Raw genomic sequence first — 21,012 nt, forward strand, 5'->3', positions numbered from 1 at the left:
TATACATTACATTGGTGTATCCGTAATCTGAAATCGGAATTAAGCTGCATAAAGTGCTGGGAGCACACTGTTCTGCTGCATATGTTGCTCACATTATGGCATGCGAAATGTATTATTACACTGTGAAGGCACTCAGATTGGCACTGCGAATGGTCTTGGAAGGTGCACTTTCATCAATTATGTTTTTGAATTACGGTACAAGCATAGCCTATAGTACTCATTGGCCGCACCTGGTTGTTTTTTGGTCAATATGTATTATCAACAGCAAGCGTACCTTTTCATCAGTAACAGCAAGGTGTGAATTATCCGGGTAGTCTACAGACACATACAATCTCATTTACTACATGCTAGAATACGCCTTTTGAGCACACTGAATAAGCAAAACTTGGACAAGTGGACACAGTCGGCCAGGAAATAACTAATGTTCGACTGTCTTGAAATGTGGTAGCTAGTGGCAGGCAGTAAATAACATGACGGAAAAGACTGGTATTCAATTTTCTTACTATATTTCTAACGCATGGTGTATATCGATTTTGAAAGAGAACTGAACAGGAGGTTAAGTCGGTTGCCGCATTTCAGGCTTATCGCTGGCGGTCATGTGTTCAGCTTTGAGTGACATGACGCCTGTTGCGACATCTCACTGTTGTGATGCGCGTTCGATTTTCTTGGCTCAGCAAATTACTATACAGTGACAACAGTATCTCCGAAAGTGGTGAATTAAAAATGTTGGCCCTATAGGGTGTATAATGGGACGGTCCTAGTGTGTAGCTGACACTTCGAAGTAACGCACTGTCGAACTCGGCTGGACAGAGTTATACATCATTGCAGTTTTACAGCGCTAACAGAATGGGCATAAAGTCGAACTAGCATATTACTGAAGGGAAGAAAAAGAAAATAGAGTGAGCACTGGAAAGTACAGATTATTCTGGTGAGTTGACGTCCATTATATTGTACGAAAAGGAACTTGATTTTGGCATAAGACGCACTACATCAGATGACTGGTTGTGTTCATATTTTTTTTTTTTTTTTTTTGAGATAGCCTGGCCTTTGCTCAGACTTCCTAATGGAAATTTGCAGAGGCAGAATAAGCTCGTGTTATACGAGCATAGTGTCCTGCATTTTATATATATATATATATATATATATATATATATATGTGTGTGTGAAGTTTGTGTTTGTTATAAATTGCGTAACAATGTATGCAGTCTCTCGCACAGTTATTTCAAAGATCCAATGGGTAATACTAGCGAGCAGTAACGAAATGTTTTCTGCACTGACTCCTCTTATCAGAAAATTAACAGAACTTTTCAGAAAAAGTACTTGATGCAGCATGTTAAACATGAAAGTTGTATAATAAAAGCTAGGAATGAAAATGAAATTGTTCTACTCAAGTGCCACACCCATTTTCCCCGCTATCAATAAAGCCCATAGCTATTTATTTTCGTGAGACTGGTGTGACGACTTTCTCATGTAGTGGCTTCGATCTTGCAACATTATGCCTAATCAATACTTACTCCAACTAACCAGTCGTTTCTCAAAGTTTTCTCTTAAACACAGCTTTCTTGGGGCAATGTTGTATGTAATTTACGATGAGAAAGCGTCATTGCCGCCTGAACGGCTATGTCCTTTCCATGACACTTGGCTAACTGGTTGTACCAACCACTGAGTGGTCTTAATGCTGCTTTGTGAAACTTCAGTGACTAGAACTCGCGATGGAACTTATCAGCTACAACCATTGTGGTATCAAGGTCCTTTCCATGTTTCTTTTTGCTTTTGGTCTTTACTACAAACTCCTTTCCTTTCTGTTCCCTGTTCGAGTTTGTCACGCATGTTATGTCGATTGTGTTTCAATAAGTTTTGCAAAGGCATTGGAAACTAATCACCCCGACGTGTATATGTAAATAATTTGTGGACGCACATTTCTGTAATCTGTGTATCTTGAGTTCAGTACCATTTCATCACTATGAACCCATAATTATCAGTTTTGCAGTTATTCACGGGTACTGTAGCCTCCTCTGAACACTGTCGATCCCACGTTTGCTGAAGCGGAACAGTCTAATGCAAGTTTTTTTTTTATCTGCAAACTCCAGTCATGTGGTCGATTCCTCATTACGCTGGCAAGTAAACATCTTCAAGAAGAAAAAAAAATTGTCTTTCAGATTCCAGGAACATTGGAGGACAAGTTCAAGTCTAAGAACGACGAGTGACCTCCCTGTTTACTGCATCTTAGACTTCCGTCCTCTCCTCTTCCAATGATCCCCGTGTCCAGATGGACAACATGTTCGGCCCGGCGTTACGTAGAGAACCTCTTGCCCACCCATACCAAGGCGATACAAATTCATCCTACGATGGACCCTCTTTTGTGCATATCTGATTGTTCCTGAAGACACCCCTATTGGTGAAAAGTCTTTGCACCTCAGTATCATTGTTGGAAGATGCACGGATGACAATTCGCTAGACTGAGTGAATCGATATGTGCTGGCATTGGCCTTTGCCCTGCCGACGATGCACCGCAATCCTGTTTGTTGCTTTTGTTTTGTTTTGTCTCGTGAGGTACGGCTGTGATCCTGTGGAGTATGTGATAAGCGGGTCGCGGTGCACAGGCACTTGGGAGGTAGATTTGTGATATGACTGTGGGATCCCGTCCGGAATGGTTCCCGCTCGTGCGCTTTTAACACTTGTTATGTAGAGTTGGTGAGCCTGTGGAGTTTTGTGACAGTTGCACGGAGAAAACGAAGAAATGAAGTGTTCTGTTTCAAGCAGCGTTCCATTATTGCAGAATACGATTTATGCCTTGTAGACGTGCCACCAAGGACATAAGTGCCCAGGACTAAATATCTGCGAAAGAAAATGAACTATTGCTTATCCTGAAAATGCAAGCTCTATTTGTTCGTTGAATTAGAAAAGTCATGTATCAACAAACCAGAAATTGGCGTTTGCGGTGGAGTCTGTGTCGTGGGACCTTTGTCCCTGGGAGTACATAACAGCTGAATGAGCACACGCTAAGGAGCAGTAGTAGACGAAAAACGAAGGCCGCATCTTGCATTTTACGTGCGTAACAAAAACGACTGGTTGCAAATGACAAAGACGTGGTTGCATAGAAAAAAAATCTGGAGGTGCCCTTTATTCTTGACTTAGGTGTTAGGTTGTAGCTCTTGCACGGTGGCGTGCGTGTGCCGTCGGGTATTCCTTGGATTCATTGCGTCTTAGCGCGCTTCTGGAGATCTCTGAGGCCACGTACAAAGAAGAGCATGGTCGAGATGTGCTCCGCCAGGTGACACAACTATCCAGCTGCTTACAGTCCTTCAATGAGCTCGATCAAATGATCTTCAATAATCACCCTGACAGTCAGTTGACCTTGATCTTAAGTAAAGTTTCGCTCCAACATCGTAGATATTCAACCATACTCTTAAATTGAACCAGAGCCGGCAATTTCTATTCTTAGGGGATTCTATGAATATTTGAAAAATCGGAAAGGAGGATAAGCTTCTAAGAGACGTAATAGTGTCGCTCGGTGCTCGTGCCTCTGAAAAACGAAGTCGTCTATTATTGTCGCGTGACCTTAGAATAGCAGCACACGTTGCGACATCTTGCGATGCTGCATGGCGAGCAAAAGATGCCCGGAACCCTTGCCGTGGTTGAGTCTCGTGGTTCCATTTACCTGCCTGCGTAATCTTGTCGCCAGGGGAACAATGATGGAAATTAATAAGAATACTTTATTTTTCTCGAACACAGATATGGAGTTTTCCATACTGCTTGATTAGCATCACAAAATGTCGTCTGCCTCTGCAGATCGCTTACCGTTCAAGCTATATATAAATCGTCTGTGCTGGGTTAAAACTGATTTTGCTGGCCTTTGAGATTCGGCCTCAAGCTCGCTTGGGTGCGTACACGTTGATGTGGGAGACCATTGCTATTGCGCCCAGTAAGACGGTCCAAACTTGTGTGTTGTGCTGACCACTGCATGCATTTAGATTCACTGGAGTGCAAACGAGACGGTTGACTTGAAAACTTCAGAGGCATACGTTGTATTCTGCGCTTCCCAAGTTAAGCAGTTGCGCAGGTAATCTAGGAGATGCTGACAGGGTTGTGGGCATCGCGGAGGTTGTGCCAGTAACGCACGTGTACAGGTTCTTGTATATGGCTTGTATGTATATGTTTCAGGTATAGCGCACGATCCATTCTGTAAATGTGCCACGCGTACTTACGCTTGTGAACCTTGTTATATGAGGTATATGTGCTTTGCCTTGTTGGTGATATTTATGTGCAACTTCGCGAGGTGAACGTGCGTGACGAAGTGCAATGCTGTAGAGCGCCGGGTGGCTTTGCGGCTCGCTTCGTAGGCTGTTGTCACGCTCAGCCCGAGAGAATTTGGATGTTTACTTGCGCTTCTACTCGTTTACAAACCAAAAAAGACACTGCAGTTCCGCCGACACAATCGGGAAGCGTTGGCTTATCACGTGCGAAATGCAGTCGTGTTAGCTTGTTTCCGCGTGAATCGTTAGTACTCTTTGTTGGCTAGTGTAAATACAAAGCTTATTAAGATTTAAAGGTACGTTGTTACTACCTAATGCATAAAGTATGGCTGAGTAGCCGTGGGAAAAACGCTGAACAATTTTACCAGGACATTCAAGTTTTCCATCTAGAACAAGCGACGAAAACGTGTGTCTATGGTGAAGTTAACTATCGGAAATTTTCAAGAACTTAATGTCACGAAATCGAGTAAGCGCTATTGAATGGTGCGAATGCTCCTTGAGAAGTACAGCGATGGCTGTGGGTGGAGCAAGCAATTTTCTTCCTAAGTTGTAAGTGACTATAAGACATTATTAAAGTAGCCTTAGTCCCATATAAGACCTCTCTTAAGACGCGAAGAAGGCTTGAATGACGGTAGCACCGCTGAGAGGTGTTGCGCATGCGCTGATCGCGCTGAGCGGCTGGACGAAGCGGGCCGTACGAGTGCTCATAGGTTGGCTCTAGTGACTGTGATGACTAAATGTGGTGCCACGGTATAGATAGATATGTGGGGTTTAACGTCCCAAAACCACCATATGATTATGAGAGAAGCCGTAGTGGAGGGCTCCGGAAATTTTGACCGCCTGGGGGTGCCACGAGATCGCAGTGCGTTATTCAGTGTTTTCGTGCACCGCCCCACGCAAAGTCTACAAGTTCTGTGTCCTGTGCAGTGACCGTGATGATGACCGCGAATAAACTTTTGTGCACCAACCGAAGAAATCTGATTAGCGTGATTCCGAAACTTTAGCGTTGTCTACAAAAGCGTTGATGGCTTTTGTGATAAGAACGATCTGCGGTATGTGCAGTAGACCAGGCTTATACAGGTTGATTACTGGTGCACTTAGTGCGTTTAGACGGTGTAAGAGCGTATTTCATTTCTCGCTTTTGGTAGGCGTTCACTGTTGTTTGACGTCACGTTACGTCCAGTGCGACGTCTTACTCGAAGAAAGATTGTTACTGGCTGGCCCGAAACCAATCATCGGGCGCTGTAACGCGATCAGTGAATGCGCCCATAATCGGCGATCGACTGATCGATCGAGAGTGCGGCTCTTGAAGACGCGTGGATTTCCTCGGTCGGTGCACACTGCTTCGATTCATGCAACGCAGGCAACGCTACGAAGGCTAAAGAAATCTCTCTCGGTGCTCACATTTGCGACCAAGAAGTTGTGCTTTGTCACGAACATGAAAAAAGAGGACTGTATTGCTATACATCATCGGTGCAACTGTAACACTGGCAGACCAGTGCTGCGAGAACCGCTATAGGCTTTTCGCAGGATTCATTTGTCATGTCTTCGAATTGCCGTTTAATTTGTCCTCGCCTTGCAGTCCGTTTGTGTTCAGCTTAAGAGCGACTGCCTGAAAAGATGTTGGTACCGTGCTCCAATAAATATTTCTTCAAGTGAGAAGCTCTTTTATTGGAGGAATCTATGTATTTTCCTGTAGCTTTGGCCTGCATATGTATGGACCACAACTTTATTTTTCAATTCAGTGTAAGATTTCCCGATATTTTTGTGTGTCTGTGTGTCGGGAGTTACGACGCATTCGTCACTTGGAAGGCGTCGCACATCTGAGCCAGTTTACCTACGATGAAGACACTGATATGCTTTTCCAATAGGTCTCACTTGATACGTCGAGTGGTATGCACGCGTCTGCGGCCATAGCATGGTGCGTTTAGCACTGCATGCGCAAGTGCGTGATTCGATGCAACTTTAGGTTCACAAGCTTTGAAGTCATTTTGTAGAAAAAAATCGAAGATGAAACAATTGCATTGTGAGAAGTGCAGATTTAACATTCTGTAACGACTATGACTTTCGCGAAGCAATGGCGTGCTTTGCTTTTCATTCCCACAATGAAAAATGGTCTACGCCAACTCGCCAGATATCACTGTCCCATTGCTGAGTCAGTGATGTGCCGCGTCACTTGCACAGCTATTGCAACGTGATCTGCTAATAGAATAATAATTGTTGGGATTTCGTGACCAGTAATAGCCAACGGACACAATGGAAGGAAGGAAGGAAGCATGATCAGACGAGTATTGGCATTTGTTATAAGTAGGATAGTATATGTAGCACCTTACCTTAGATGGCTCGCTGCAGAAAAGATAGACCTCCTAATTAGGTTGATTCATATACAAGCCGCAGGACCACCAGTCAGTACTTGTACCGACAAACTTGGAATTATGGTTGCAATATACAATGGAACAGCTCAAAGAGGCTCTGCAAATAGTGCATAACGAACGCCTTTCTAAGGCCAAGACAGGAAGACGCAAACTGGAGGGATTATAGGAACTGGGTACCAACTGGGAGCCAGAGTGGACGTCCCGAATATCAGGAACATAACTATTATGCCCCTATCCACCGTGCAAAATTACAGAGATAGTTATCACTATTTTGTTTTGAGGCACACTCTTTAGCGGTGGGCTCCGGAAGTTATGACGATCTGTTGTTCTTTAACGCGCACCTAAACTAGATGTATCCAATGTACACGGAACCCTAGCAATCCGCCTCCATCGAAATTCGTCCGGCATTCGATCCCTCGACCTTCGCTGCGTTGTCTGCTATGCATGAGACGAAGTATACATACTGGTGACACTGTAGGTTGGTCGAATCGAAGAGGGTCGCCTTTTCCCACATTGAACAAAGGTGCTAGGTCTCCCTCACCGTGTAGCCTTTGTTCGTGTTGTGCTTACATGTACACGCATTATCCATTATACACACATACGTGATAGTTATTTAAGTATATTTTGGATCTCCTTGTACACACGTGTATATTTCCTGAACACTGCACTGAAAAAGTATTTGTTCGTATGATTAATTATCACTGCTATGGATCCCCACTGTAAAATGCTGACGAAATAAAGGCGTTTTGCGGAATCCACAAACGGCTCTACGCTCGTGTCACTCTCTTGGCTCTATTTTCGCCGATCTGGGCTAAGTGAATCTTCGAAAAAGAAAAGCGAGCTATTGGCGTCCTTTAGCAAGTTACGGAAATACTGCTCTCCTTTCCTAGTGATTGTGTCTTTGCCAGTGAAGGCAACCGGGCACCGCAAAAGCTTTCTTTTTTTTTTTTTCGGAATTTGCTGTGGAGTTGTCACGCCTCATTGTTGCGTGCAAACTTACCCATTGTTAATGAGAATTGGTTCGTTTGGGGACTCTTTAGAACGGGTAGTGGCAGAAGCACAACGAACGGGAAAGGGGGAGTGCTGTCCTACTGCCTTACCGTATTCACGTACCTTGTGTTCCGTAACTTGCTAAAAGACTCGATTGTTCTCGAAAGCAACGATGGTTTGTTAATAAACAATCATATCTGTCAAGTTGGTATGAACCCATCTTGGTAGGAAGCGCACGAGACACAAGGGCTTAACTTCAACTAAACGTTTTGTCTTTCGTGTAAAAGTTGTGTGCTTCCTACCAAGATCGAAATTACAGTCGACTCGGACAACGTAAACCATTGTGTGTTGGCATGGCCATCTCGTCTTAAAATGGCGGGCAGACTAGTCAAACGCGGCAGTTAACGTTAAAACGCTGCTTTGTATCATGTAAGACAATAACATAAGAGGATACGAGAGTCATATAAGATATGCTGACCCGGCATCAACTGTTTCTGCCCTGAATCACGATATCTATTAGCGAACATCTAAAGCACTGAAGAAAGGAGGGCGGCTTTGTGGTCTTTTTTTTTTAACGCTCCTATGGGGAAAAAAAAGTCGATTGACTCTTTTTTTTTTTTTGGCAGTCCTAATTTGCCACGTCTATGGCTGTCTTTAAAGAAATACGAGAACTCTCTTTAAGGATCATTATGCCTTCTTCGGAGAGTCGTGCCGCTCAAGCGATATAGTTAACATGTGTCTTTAAAGACAGTCATACGTGGCGGCCCTGACCCACTGCAAGGAGCAACACGTACATTTCTTTTCTTCATAACCGCGATGAGTTCCCTTGGCGCGGAGGATTACTCAAACTTACGCACATTACTTACAGCTGTCCCTCGCATCCTGTCGTGGCAAACTCGAAGCTCGTACTAGCACACACATTATTATACTGGAGCGCTGGACAGAGAGCCCCACCTGCTTTATTTACTAAGAAACTACTACTAAGCGTTTAATCTTTCTCTCTCTCGTAGAGTGTAATGCGGTCTGGATAATCCAGGTAATCCGTAACTTTCACGAGTACCAAAAGAGAAAAAAATTTCCGTGTCAGGGCGACGACGACTAAATACAAAAGTAACCTTTGTAGAACCTTTACGGTTGCATATGCAGTGCAGAAGTGAGAATCTGCACCACCTTGTTTGCATTTGTGCCAGATGCCACGTCGTGTGGGCAGACCTGCATGGAGCGTAAAGTTTCGTACTCAAGCGAACAAGAATAATTGCGACATAACTGACACTTCTCTCACAAGCCAGCACTCTCAGATATTCGTCGTAATTTAGCCCGTGCTAGCCATCAAGTAACATGAACCAGCAGACAACAGCAACAATTTAGCCACAAGATTGTGTGGCATCGTTTCTTGTTTCAGCAGCTGTACTGTCTTGCTTTTCTTGTGTACTGGCTACGGTGGGCTTGACTGCTGCGACGTATGTACTGTTCTGCTCACTGACATGGCATCGAAATATTCACAGGCATAAAAGGACTGGTATTCCTGTGGATCGTAACGCTTAACCTCACGCTCATACGGTTAGTCGAGGGCGCCAGAAGCACATTAGAACGCATCGGGTGTTCCCGTTCCATTTGAGCTCACTACACAGTGCCTCTCGAAATTCCGAGATGTTAGTGCCCTACACAGGACCATAGTCGGTCATACTCACGCTGCGTCTTATGTACTCCGTTTCACCTTAGGTTCGAAAGTAGCGGCAATTTTGCGAAGTCCGGCTCCAGAACCCTGACGTTCTTCTCGATATACAGCTGCGGGTCTTGTGGGGCCGGTTGCATTGTCCAACCTACCTGGCGCACGGATATACTTTGCCGGTAACTTTCAATGCTTTGCACGCTTTATCGTATCGGTTATGTGCGAATCTATAGTTACAGTGACTTGGCTGGCACGCGGTTGGCGCGCGATGCAAACGTGCGTTTTCAACTGACACTATCTCCACCAAGTACTGACGTACCCCGGCTTGATTCCGTGTAGAACGTCACCTTGAAGGAAGAAACTGAAAACCGTACATCACTATACACCGCGGTGTTCAGCCTGCGTCTTGAACTAAGTGTTGATTGAAAGTACACAAACCCTAATATGCTCTCCAAATTTGTGGTTATCGAAACAACCATTATCGAACGCAGTAAACTGGTGTGCACCCTTAAAGGTGCTTTACCGTGTTTATACACCAAAATACCCATGACTAGGTGTTTTTGGTTTGTCAAGACACCCTTGCCGAAGGGTGTCAGTTATAGACACGGCAAAGCACTCTCAATAGTGTAAACTGGTGTACTGCGAAAGTTATTTTACGATGCGTTTACCCCGTTTATCTCGCGCAAAAAACTTGGCAGCCTTTATTGTACTTAAGTGTATAACAGAATAAATAGATGAGTGGTGCCAAGTCGCTGCACCAATACCCGTGCTTGTGGCCTGTACTGTAAGATATTGTTCGTCTTCCTATGTAGATTGGGGCGCTTTTACTATTCACAATGCGCACCATGCAGGGCCAGATGTCGAATAGTGAACGCCTGCTCCACATGCCCAACTCGAACGAAACTCTCTGTCAGGGGTGCAGTCAGTGTTGCGGTCTTCATTCTCAGCACTTTTGCTCCACCGTAAGCTGAAACGGAGTAACTTTTGCATGTTGCTGCGAAGAGTGTGTCCTTGTCATCTCAGAAAGACTGGATAATTTCGAATCACGTTGATGTGATTTCAACACATAACATACGAAAGTTCTGGGTCCGTCGAATATTCCCACATGACCGAAAGGGTAATTTTTCGTTCACTTTAATTGTTTAGAACCTGCGCCACAATTACTCCACTACAGCCAAATAGTCCATAAACCATAAAGTTTCCAATAATACACTAGAGGGAACTCTGACACTATAGTGTCTATGGTAGCTGCAACGCACGGTGCTTCACTAAGCATGAGAATCATGGGTAGTACAGGGATTTGTCTAAACTTTGTTATTTCGGCACCGTTTGCCTCTGTGTGGCCTGTACCTGCTATGTCGCAAATGGAAGTTCAGCAAATGCTTACCACTTCCACTTCACCGCCTCAACCTTTTTTTTAGGCCCATGAGTTCAAATAATCTCACGCTCACAATGACCCATTCTTTTATCCGAAACAAACGCCAAATCGCAACAATAAACTAAATCAAGTGCGTTCGAAGACGCTATAGCTTGAGGATCAGGCGAATCCATGTGCTACCCATACTTTCCATCTGAACGATCGCAGTGCCAGTGTTCCCTCAAATATCGCAGGAAATTCCACGCCCTTTAAACCGCCGAGAGGTCGAAATTTAGTTGTGTTGCAGTTGTGAACGGGTCTAAATCGATCACGTAGCCGTAAGGAATTTTTCAAAAGACGCCGTAATAACGGAGTTGCACGTCTTTGAAGATTGACACGTGGTGCTTGCTCCTTTCACTCGTTCTTTCGCTGTGCTCCGTTTGTTGATTACTCTCTCCACCTCGCAGTGCGACGAGTAGCATTCTGGTGCTAGTACTCACATGACGAGATGTGGGCGCTGACGTCACAACCGACGCTGGGAAAACCGAAAGGCCCAGCGAGGAGCACTGGATTACTCTTCGATATTGCGTTGCGCCCACGGCTCATAGCGCCACCTCGTGACGGCGTAATGAACTCTTTGCGCGTGTTTACTTGCAATGTTAAACACCGGAAGCTGGTGAAAATTACCGGAGGTAGGGCCCTCTACAGACAACAGTTGACGTTTCTTTACGCTGTCATTCGCCTAATTATTTGCTGTATTCATTTTCTTGTGTAGCATATATGTCACGAAAGACACTGTAGACTATCATTTGCTTCTGAAAAGAAATAGAAAACGTGAAGCTTGTATAAGTTTTCATGGCTAACGTGGGAGATCGCGCATGCAAAGTGCGTAAACGGTCGCTTTTGTGTCCACCTACCCTCCCAAGTTCAGCTGCGGTGTTCTCGAATTGAGACGCCGTGGCAAAACGTCATTCAATGTTGTGTGCCCTCTTTGTTGCTTCACCTGTTTGCTCCATATACCGCGCATGTGTTCGTTTGTGTGTCCCTGACAGCAGCGTTTGTGTGCCGTCTCCTCCCTTCCCCTCTTTTCTCTCTCTCACTCTTCCTCCTCCCCAACCCAGAACTGCAATCCTGGACGAAGCACAGACGACGCTCTCCACACGGTGCCGCCGCACTTGTGAACGACGAGTGGTGGCGCTGCCGACGGATGTGTCTTCGAAGCACCACTCGCCGCTGCTCACCGGAGACTACTACAATGAAGAGGGAAAAAAAAAACGAGGCCAGAAACAGTGAATTTTACATGCACTGCGCAAGTACACCACAACCACTGTCGGAACTATTCTGTTCGCTGAAGACCGTAACGACATCGGGGCCGATACGACCTACTCCATCAAACCCACACACTTTCCTGCTGTGTTCAGTGGATGTGGTACGATTAGCTCATAGTTTCTGCTTAACGCGGCTTGTGCTTCGCAACCCATGCGAACGTGCAATGTAGCCTGTAGATACACTCTGAACGTTGTAACCCGATTTTGTGCACTGATAGTTATGGTTAACAAGTTGAGGATGTATGCACTCCAATGTAACTGTTGCCGTATAGGTACATAAAATCGCATTTACCACGTTTAGGGTGTACACCGCCACGCACTAGGCGTGCGATCAAACAATAGACGAATGCACGAAGGCAAGGGCTCCGGAACCGGGGGTGGGGGGTGGGGAGGGGCAGTGGGGGCCGTCGTCTCCTCAGGTTAGAAACCAGGGGGAGCATGCCCCCCACTAACAGCTGTTACGACCCCCTCCCCCTCCTTTTCTTATATACATCCCCGCCCACAAACCTCGCCCCCACGCTTCAGATGTACTTTCGGAGCCCCTGCACGAAGGACGGACAAAGAACAGGGCAAGTAGTCCTAAGGACAAATAACAGGGCAAGTAGTCCTAAGGACAAAGAACGGGACAAGTAATCAAGGGTCTTTAGTCCTTTCACTCAGCGCATGAAAGTTGTCGTACTTGGCGCGGAGATGGCGCTCTTGTTTCGGCGAAATGAAAGCTGCATACGAGAAGCCGGCAGGTCAGTTTTCCTAAATCCTCGACTGGTCAGTTTTCCTAAATTCTCGACTATGTGGAGACTAGTTTAGTTGTGATGAGGTATAGCCGTGCACGCGCGGTATAGCCGTGAATCCCACGTACGGCAATAATGCGACGCACTGGGTAGAATATATTTCCTTCGTCAATGAATTATACGTTGAACTTGCGTATTGTATACGGGGAAGGTGTACTTACGACGGATGTCACGTGGTCACGTTTTGTCGCAAACGCCTCCGTAATGTGACGTAACGGCAAAAAGTGTAGTTTCTTCGCTGTCTGTGTGAACGGGCACGTAGAAATGCGAGATACTCTCACACATGCACACGCAATGGAATGCATTATATAATGCTCGTTGACTCAATACCAGCTCTGTTGTATGTGGATGTAAAATAGCCCGCTTATGAACTGTTCACAGCTATATTTTTATCCTGTTGACTTCAATATGTGCAGTGTTTTGACCCGAGCGCCTCTAAAGGGGGCGCTGCAGTTTGATCTCAGGCGCCCGTTGTTAAGCTGTCGTAGATTTAGCCTAGCTGTTGGGTTCACGCAGTTCAACAGCTTTGGAGTCTCTCCCTCCGCAACAAGAATAGTCGTCAACATTCTGTATCGTTCCTTGCTTTTAAAGGGACACTAAATGAAAACTTTGCGCTTTGTTAGATTGATTACTGCGGAGCAAGTTACCGCTCTCTGCGCGCTAATAGAACGTTTCGCGTCGAAAACAGCCTAAAGCTCTTGGTGGCACAGTTCAAATTGCATGACGTGCGCCGAAAGGATGACTTGGCTTGAACACCTCGGTGACGATTTCTGCGAATTGGAGAGTTGTCCCAGAGCTTCGCCGCTGCAATGTGTAGCAGCAGTATAGCAGCAAGTCTCGTTTACGGCACGTGTATTGTCAAAATTTATGTAACTCACTTTTCAGCTTTAAGTCTTTCACTAATTAAAATAGACGATCTGACGTCATTTACTTAGGTAACTACAGGGCGTGACACTCATTTTTTCACTTTAGTAGTTTCGCACAAAATCTCAGTTCTCAAGAAAACTTGCTATTTGCTGATATTGTTGAGGGACTTAAGTACAGCTGTTTTTGGAATATTGAAGATAGGTTCTGACGGATCTCGCAAGTTGGCGGAAGGGTTGTGAAAGAGATAACTGACAATCGCAGAGTTTCTTCCTATCATCTTCACCAGAGGCAACTCCGACGCTGCGATCGTCCATCCCTACGGGAGTAAAGGATAGTACATAGGTTTGCACAACCTTCGTGCCTACTGCTTCGAAGGCACTTGTGGCCGTGTTTAGTGTTGTGGTTCGGCTTCCGTTTCGAATAAAAGAATAGATTACAGAACTTTGCGGGCCCATTTGAATAGAGCCTAAAACGGTCAATGTTATGAAGTGGAATTGCTGAACGTTTTTTTTTTTGTCCTGGGATTAAGCGTATGCAGGTCACACGAAGCCAAACGATCCAAACGGAGCAGATAACGAAGGTTGGGCGACTCGATGCACCTCTAAATTCCTACATGCATATGTTGTTATAGCATTAAGGAGCCGATATAAAAACAATTTTTAAATTTTTTCATGTCTACTGTAAATTATATTCAACATTGAACTTTACTGTCTGGCCGGAATGGTAAAAACAATCATTGCACTCTTTCTGTTTTTAAGTATACGTTTTTTTTGTTACGATTATTACTTGAAAGGCTTAACAATGCATATAACCAATTCTTGGCCAATCCTCAGTGGGTGTGAGCCACGGTCGAGTCATCATCATCATCATCCATGCATTTCCCAACATGCCCAAGCTGGCTGAAGCGCAATGCATTGCAGCTATCACAGACACTATGGCATCATACTTCCATCTACAGTGAATTATTAGGAAACTACGTCGGCAACCAACAGTTTGTAGCACGAGGCGACGAATACACCCGCATTTCTCTGAACGTTTCTGAAAAAGTCGTCCTTGACCGGGGTTCGATCCCCTGAGCATGGATTTTTTTAATCTTTCTCTAGAACAAAGCTTTCCTTTCCGAGAGTTGGGTTTTCCTTGAGACGCCGTGCTATAAACGGTTGGTTACCCATTCTCTTTCACAACTGCTTTTGGTGTAAACATTACTCGAAATTTGCCCGCGCGTGACGTGTATCGATAAGACCTAACACAAATATATTGTTATGAAGTAATCAAAGTATACAGCTGCGATCATTATTTCTTGCTCAGTAAAACACTCGATTGTTTTTCTTGGCCTTGGTGTCGCTCTGGACAATAAACGTTGTGCTGTTAGGCACTGAACTTTTTTTATTGAGTGATTCTTCATAAAAGGTAAAAAAAAATGGTAACGTTGGCCGGGCGCAAAAAGCGCGGCAAAACGTCTTATGTACACGGAAGCGAGGCAGTGAACGCTGCGGAAGACCAGTCAACGCTTTGATGCAGTTTTCCGACGACGACTGTGCAAGCTCTGGCGCTGCTTCCGACGCTGTACGAGTCGTGCTTCATTCCGTGCCTCGACGCCAGCACCACAGTTCGAAGCCGCAAAATGCTTCCAGAAGGCATACACACATTCACTCTACGTTACGCGAAACTGCCGATTCATTCCGTGGGAGACGTGGCACGTTGCAAAAACAGTGTAGGCATATAACTTCAAAAGTCTGGTTGTCCCGGCAATCGCGTCACCGGCGTAGTTCGACGCGCCGGCACAACTATCGACATCGCTCGTTGAAGAACAAAAAAAAATACAAAAATGCAACGATTAAGCACGCAAAAGAAGCGTTATACCGCGCCGGCATGTCGGACTATAGTGGCGCCATCACCGTAAGAGCAAGCGGGCTTTAGGTTATATCCACGAGGCGCTCAACGTGAGCCACCGCCGTCAGTTTCTTACGCACGGTATTTCGCTGCGTCATCGTACTTATCATCGGGCCACTCCGCGGAATGATTGGGCGATTTCGCCGCGTCGCACACGATTCCGCCTCGAACAAACGCCAGTCTGCGAGGAACGGTGGATGCGCGCGTTACGGGTAGTTCTTCGTGGTCGTCTCCGAGCATCGAATGCCTTCGTTCTTGAGTCGCTGCAGCATCGGCCCGTAGATCTCCTGGGCGAACGGAAGCACCATGCCTTTTCCCTGGATTTCACCTGCAAGGGAAGACCACGTTACATGCATTCAGCGCACTACGCGGGAACGCTATGCACAGGTACGCAATTACATCCCGTGTGTTATGCCTTAAAATAGCAACATATTATTCACGATTGCGAAGCTATAGCTTTCCTGCTATGCACTTTGCCCTACTAATAACGGCCAGCTACTTACAGCAAACAGCGTAGTCAAGCGCCGTTTGCTTGCGCTGACGTGTGAAATGTAGATTCGGCTCTTGACATAAACATGCACGGTAGACAAGCCCAAAGAGTAGCCCGTCTCCATTTGAAGCACCACTATAGTTGCGGCGAATATCAGAAGCGTGCTTTCCGATTGTGAACGTGCCACGATATGCTTGAGGGACGCCGTATAGTGGTGGTCTTAGGAAATTCCGGTCACCTGGGTTTCTGTTACGTGCACTGAAAACTTGCAGCGCACAAGACTAGCGTTTTGCCTCCACTGAAATGCGACCGCCACGACCGGGATTCGATCCCTTGACCTTCGGGTCAGCAGTAAAGCACTAGACCACCGCGGAAGTGTACTGTGCATGCAGATGTAGCCGTGATCATTAGGAACTCAGTAACTTGTCAAGTTTTGGGCGCGAAAACCGCGAAATGTGAACGAGGCACGTCATGCATTGCGGAAGAATAGTTTTCACAACCACGCGTGTTCTCCGGCGTGCAAGTAATCTTAAGACACAGGTTTTTCTTGCGCGACACCTGTGAAGAATCGCGCACAAAGCACACCCTCAACGCATGTGTTGTTCGCCTTCCTCAGTTCTCGCTGTTTGAAAAAAACTGAACACTCGGTAGCTTCTTGGTGCGAAACGCATGTGCGTCTTTCTTCAAGTGTGTTCGCTAAAACGCCGCGTACAGTCGGCATCAAGGGTTTGAGACTGCTGCGTCTGCATTAGCGACCGCATTCCATCGAACTGCATGGTACAGGCCCACCGAAAGAAAAAGTTGAGCAAAAGTGAAACGTGGCTGGAGGCGCGAACTTGCGACACGCGTTGATGCGTTTTTTTTTTTTCAAGCGTGCCGATAACGAGAGATTACCAAGCACATTCCATTTTACAAAGCATGGGTGGCCGCGGCGGACCGGCGGAAGGCAGCCCATCTGGCGTTGGCTAATCCGAAAGCCCTTTTTTGTCCGTCTTTTTGTTTGTATGTCAACCGATTCAGCTACCCGAGCGAAAGCTTGACCCATTGCCGCCGGTCCTCTGGCTCAACGATCACACACCTTGATCTTTTGGGCGCAACATCAATATGGGAGTATTAGGTAGCGTGTGTCTGTTTATAAGATGCATAGATACGTAATTCTAAAGACCGGTGTTTTTTTTGTTTTTTTTTTCAATTGCGAGCAATGGTACATTTATCGCAGCTGCCAAGCAAACAAATGCTTGTTGGAGTGCTTACTGCCGGCCCCCTCTGCCTTAGAAAACACAATGTGCTTGGCACTCTAATTCGGCGGGCTCGGGTAGGGTGCCTGGATGCCGCAGCGTCGCGTATCGCCATCTTGCCGCTCCGGCAACCGGTCACTTGTGCCAATCTTTTTTTTTTTCCTTTGATACTGTCCTTGTCAACGTGTTTTAAGAACGTCCGGAAATCTAAATTCCTGCCTGCCTGTCTAAATGCTGCCTGCTGAAGCAGTGGGAATATCAAGCTTCTTCCTATCGTGGTCCCTACGCTTTCGACTGACTACACAGCCATGTAGTATAGCAAGTTGGCAGTCGAGCCTTGTTCACGTATAGGAAGATTTACGGTCAGCGATGAGTTCGACAACACGTCGCGAGACAAGAAAAAAAAAAAATCGCCGCTTTTAGTAGGCCTACGAAAGAAAGGAGCCGAAGTCGTGCATAGCCGTGGCCTTCGTGGGACAATGTCTATGTGTGGCTGTGACGTCATGTGCAGCAGCCGGCCGTATATGTAGCGGCGCTGCTCTCATTCTAGCGCGGCCGTGGTAGCAAGAACTGCGCGTTTCGGGAGAGTGGGCGAGCGTGCTGAGTCGCCACCCTTTCCGTCGGCGGTGGTTGCATGGCCTAGTTGGAATCGGTTCGTGCTTTTACAGCGCGAAAAAACACGGGGATGAAGTCGGGGCGCGATTATCGGTGCATTCACCTAGTGGATCATGCACTTCAGTCGAACCGCGTTTAGTTCCTCGAAAAAAAAAAAAGGGTAAACCGTGACGTCATGACGCTTTTTGGCCACATTACGCTGGGAATGTGCTGGCGGGTTCGGTGCGTCAAAGTGAGAGAAAGTGGACAAAATTTATAGTAACTGGATACTTGGCAAATCTCAACTTCTATATGAACGTATTCGGCTATTTCAGAGCGATGCAGGAAATGCCTACAGACTTTCCAGGTGCGTGTGGCGGGCGGCTGCGTTAGGCCTAATTCAAGGGATTTACGTGAAAGGCTAACTTTATTGGAGTTCATGCATGGCCTCCGAGATGTGCGTCCAAAAGCGAATCTCCGCGGACAGCATTCGTTGCGGGGAAACGCATTACATCTTTCGTGTGTGTCGACAGCTGTGAAATCTTCGAGACGTCAAAATGACGTTGCGGAAGAAAGACGGGAAACAGGGGGCGCGCTGCTTGCTTTGCTGCAGCCAATAGTGGAGGCCGAAGTAGATTATTCGCTAGGTGGATATATCGAGAATCGCGCCCCAGGGTTGGCTGACTATCGTCGCGTGGGAAAGGGGCTCTAATGCGTGGGCCCCGCAAAAGCTACAACGCACAACGGCATGTTGCACTATATCTCGGAGGCCACGTCCGATATGAGCGCTCACCAATCGTCGGATATATGGTCGCGCTTGCTCGCACAACATTAATCTTTACTGTGGTAACGCTCCTTTACAGTACTGATGACACGTATTTTTGATTGCACTCGTAAAGCAAGAACGCGTGATATAGCGAGAGAGTACCAGTTTGAACGTAAACGGTGCAATAGGCAGGGTAGACCCATCAATACATCGTAGCCTGTCCACCTTTTGATCGCCTGATACGGAACATTTTGCTTACCCTGCAAGATCATCTTGGCAGCGATGGCAGCAGGGTAGCCAACGGTCTTCGCCATTGCGGAGTAGCCGTTGGGGTCGCCGTAGGTGACCATGTCGACGTGCCGCACTTCCTGCGCAACAGTCGCACTCACTTTATAAACATAGTGGTTGAAAAGAATACTGCATCATATAGTTCCAAATTGTCATTTAACATTCTATATTCCCGCAATCCGACTGAGCTGAACTCGAATGCATGATGAGCAAGGAAAATTGCTAGCGGCAGCGATTGCATATCAGTCCCTATGCTACGACTAGAAATTAATTTGCTCGAGCGACTCGTTTGTTTAGACAAATAAAACCAACGGACAATTAAGCCGGGGAAGACACGGGGAAGGTCGTTTGTTGTTTTTTAAGAGTGGTGCAAAGATGACTAAACTTTGACCTAGATTGAAAGAACTGAAGTGGGGCGAAGAACTGCCCTTTTCGTCAGCAAGATCTGAATTTGCGAACCACCGAATTACGACTGTATAAAGAAGTGTCATGGCTTGGGGCTGGCGAAATCGAAGAACAGAAATAAGAACATTGATGTAACCCCTGCGGATAAATCAACCGAATGTCCTCGTTAACATGTGGTTTAACGTTGCTGTGAATGATTCTGTCTACACTATAGCGTTCGTGGAAGTTGAGAAAAAATGTACTCATTCGCATTGATTACGATGCTTAAACTGCGCGAAAAAAACAACACGTTAGAAACACAGAACGCGCGCGCACGTGCACACATTGTGTGGGTGCGTTATCTCTGTTTTGATCGACGGCGATGCAGCTCGGGAATACTTGCCCTCTTTTCATCGTGCCACTGGATGCCGATGTCGTGCCTCATGATGACCAAATCCCGCTCGCCAGGTTCTGTGGCAGAAAAGAGACTTCCTTAAACACCGTGACATCCTCTGAATACACTGGCAGAAAAGAGACTCCCTGAAACACCGTGACATCCTCTGAGAACACTGCATCGCAAACACGCTTACCGTACGCAAGCTTGTTGGACAGGTGGAAGATGAGTGTGTCCAGGGGGGTGTTTTTCTTCTCAAGTTGTACGTCGTCGAGGAGGCCCAGACTGGAAATAATTGAAGCGCCCGTCTTAGTTGAAAACAAGAAACTGGCACGGCATGCAGCACGTACGCAAAGTAACCGCTGGCCACTGAGAGTAACCGACTGGATCCCAAGAGGAGACAAGCTCGCCAGGGAAGGCGGAAAGTTAGGTCAAGAAGCTTTCGAGCATAACCTGACCGCAACAAGCACACAGCCGGGTTGAATGGCGAAACATGGGAGATGCCTTCGCAATCAGACTGGTGATGACGACGACGTATCTGGCGTCACTTGCAGCTCTTCAAGCCGCCAGAACACTTTACAAACGTTAAGTGTGCTCGCAACATTCTTCTAAACGCCTCCACGTGTTTGCGTTCTGAGACATTTGGCATTGGCAAAGATTCAAAGGCAACTATTTATTCTGTGCGAAGTTCCGGCACAATTCATCGATGCAGAATCAACCACTCAATGTCCCTTTCCGTTATCGGCCCGTTCCTGTCTATCGAAACCAAGAAAAAAAACCTGCCTCGCTTATCTACAATGTCCGAATGATAAACGAATGGGTGCTTCCAAGCAGCTTTCGGAAAAGCGTTTATGGCAGTTTGCAGCGCTACTCGCTGAAGAGCAAGAGATCAACCTAACCTGGACTCTACACCCGAAGCACCACAGTCTACGCATGTTGTTTTACATTGAAAGCCAATTCTCACTTGTTCTGCAGGCCAGTGAAGTACTGCCCCCAAATACGAAGTGTTTCTGAAGACACTAAAGCGATCATTTTGGTTGAAGACGGCTGGTAGCATGACGAACCTATAGTTATTAATCTGTAGGCGCTGGAACGGGGGGCTCTTTCCCTCCATTTTCCTCCTCGCCCAAAGCACAGCAGCACTTTTCCCCCAGCAAGCCTCAGAAACGCTCTCCTCTAGAGTTACTCTTAGCATATACAGGAAAAAAAGTAGAAATTCAAGGACTCATTTTTCTCTGTTGAAGACAATATTGATGAAAACTAAGAGACAATGACATCAAGTAAAGTATATAGAATGTTATTAGCAGAAATTTTAATGTAACGAACAGA

The 21,012-nt window shown here is 46.2% G+C and overlaps 3 protein-coding genes across 5 annotated transcripts in view; 2 read left to right on the top strand and 1 right to left on the bottom strand.

The window, feature by feature from the left end:
• Window positions 1-7,393, top strand: part of Pfrx (6-phosphofructo-2-kinase/fructose-2,6-biphosphatase) — a 127,498-nt gene extending 120,105 nt beyond the window's left edge. For both annotated transcript variants that reach the window (XM_075873086.1, XM_037415446.2), the window contains one exon: window positions 2,160-7,393. In XM_075873086.1, the coding sequence (XP_075729201.1) occupies window positions 2,160-2,194 (35 nt within the window). In that variant the 3' untranslated portion in view covers window positions 2,195-7,393. The remainder of the gene's footprint in view (window positions 1-2,159) is intronic.
• Window positions 7,394-15,002: 7,609 nt separating this feature from the next.
• LKRSDH (lysine ketoglutarate reductase/saccharopine dehydrogenase) overlaps window positions 15,003-21,012 on the bottom strand; it is a 35,542-nt gene continuing 29,532 nt past the window's right edge. The window contains exons 21-24 of the mRNA XM_075873082.1: window positions 19,880-19,968; window positions 19,693-19,760; window positions 18,877-18,985; window positions 15,003-15,857 (exon numbers count right to left, since the gene is read on the bottom strand). Coding sequence (XP_075729197.1) covers window positions 15,736-15,857; window positions 18,877-18,985; window positions 19,693-19,760; window positions 19,880-19,968 — 388 coding nt within the window. The 3' untranslated portion in view covers window positions 15,003-15,735. The remainder of the gene's footprint in view (window positions 15,858-18,876; window positions 18,986-19,692; window positions 19,761-19,879; window positions 19,969-21,012) is intronic.
• The window catches only part of LOC119164846 (uncharacterized), a 145,801-nt gene continuing 140,640 nt past the window's right edge, over window positions 15,852-21,012 (top strand). For both annotated transcript variants that reach the window (XM_037417048.2, XM_075873089.1), the window contains exon 1: window positions 15,852-15,916. The gene's annotated coding sequence lies outside the window, so the exon portion shown is untranslated. The remainder of the gene's footprint in view (window positions 15,917-21,012) is intronic.

This window comes from Rhipicephalus microplus, chromosome 9, assembly GCF_043290135.1.
Source record: "Rhipicephalus microplus isolate Deutch F79 chromosome 9, USDA_Rmic, whole genome shotgun sequence".
In the NCBI taxonomy this organism is placed as follows: Eukaryota; Metazoa; Arthropoda; class Arachnida; order Ixodida; family Ixodidae; genus Rhipicephalus; species Rhipicephalus microplus.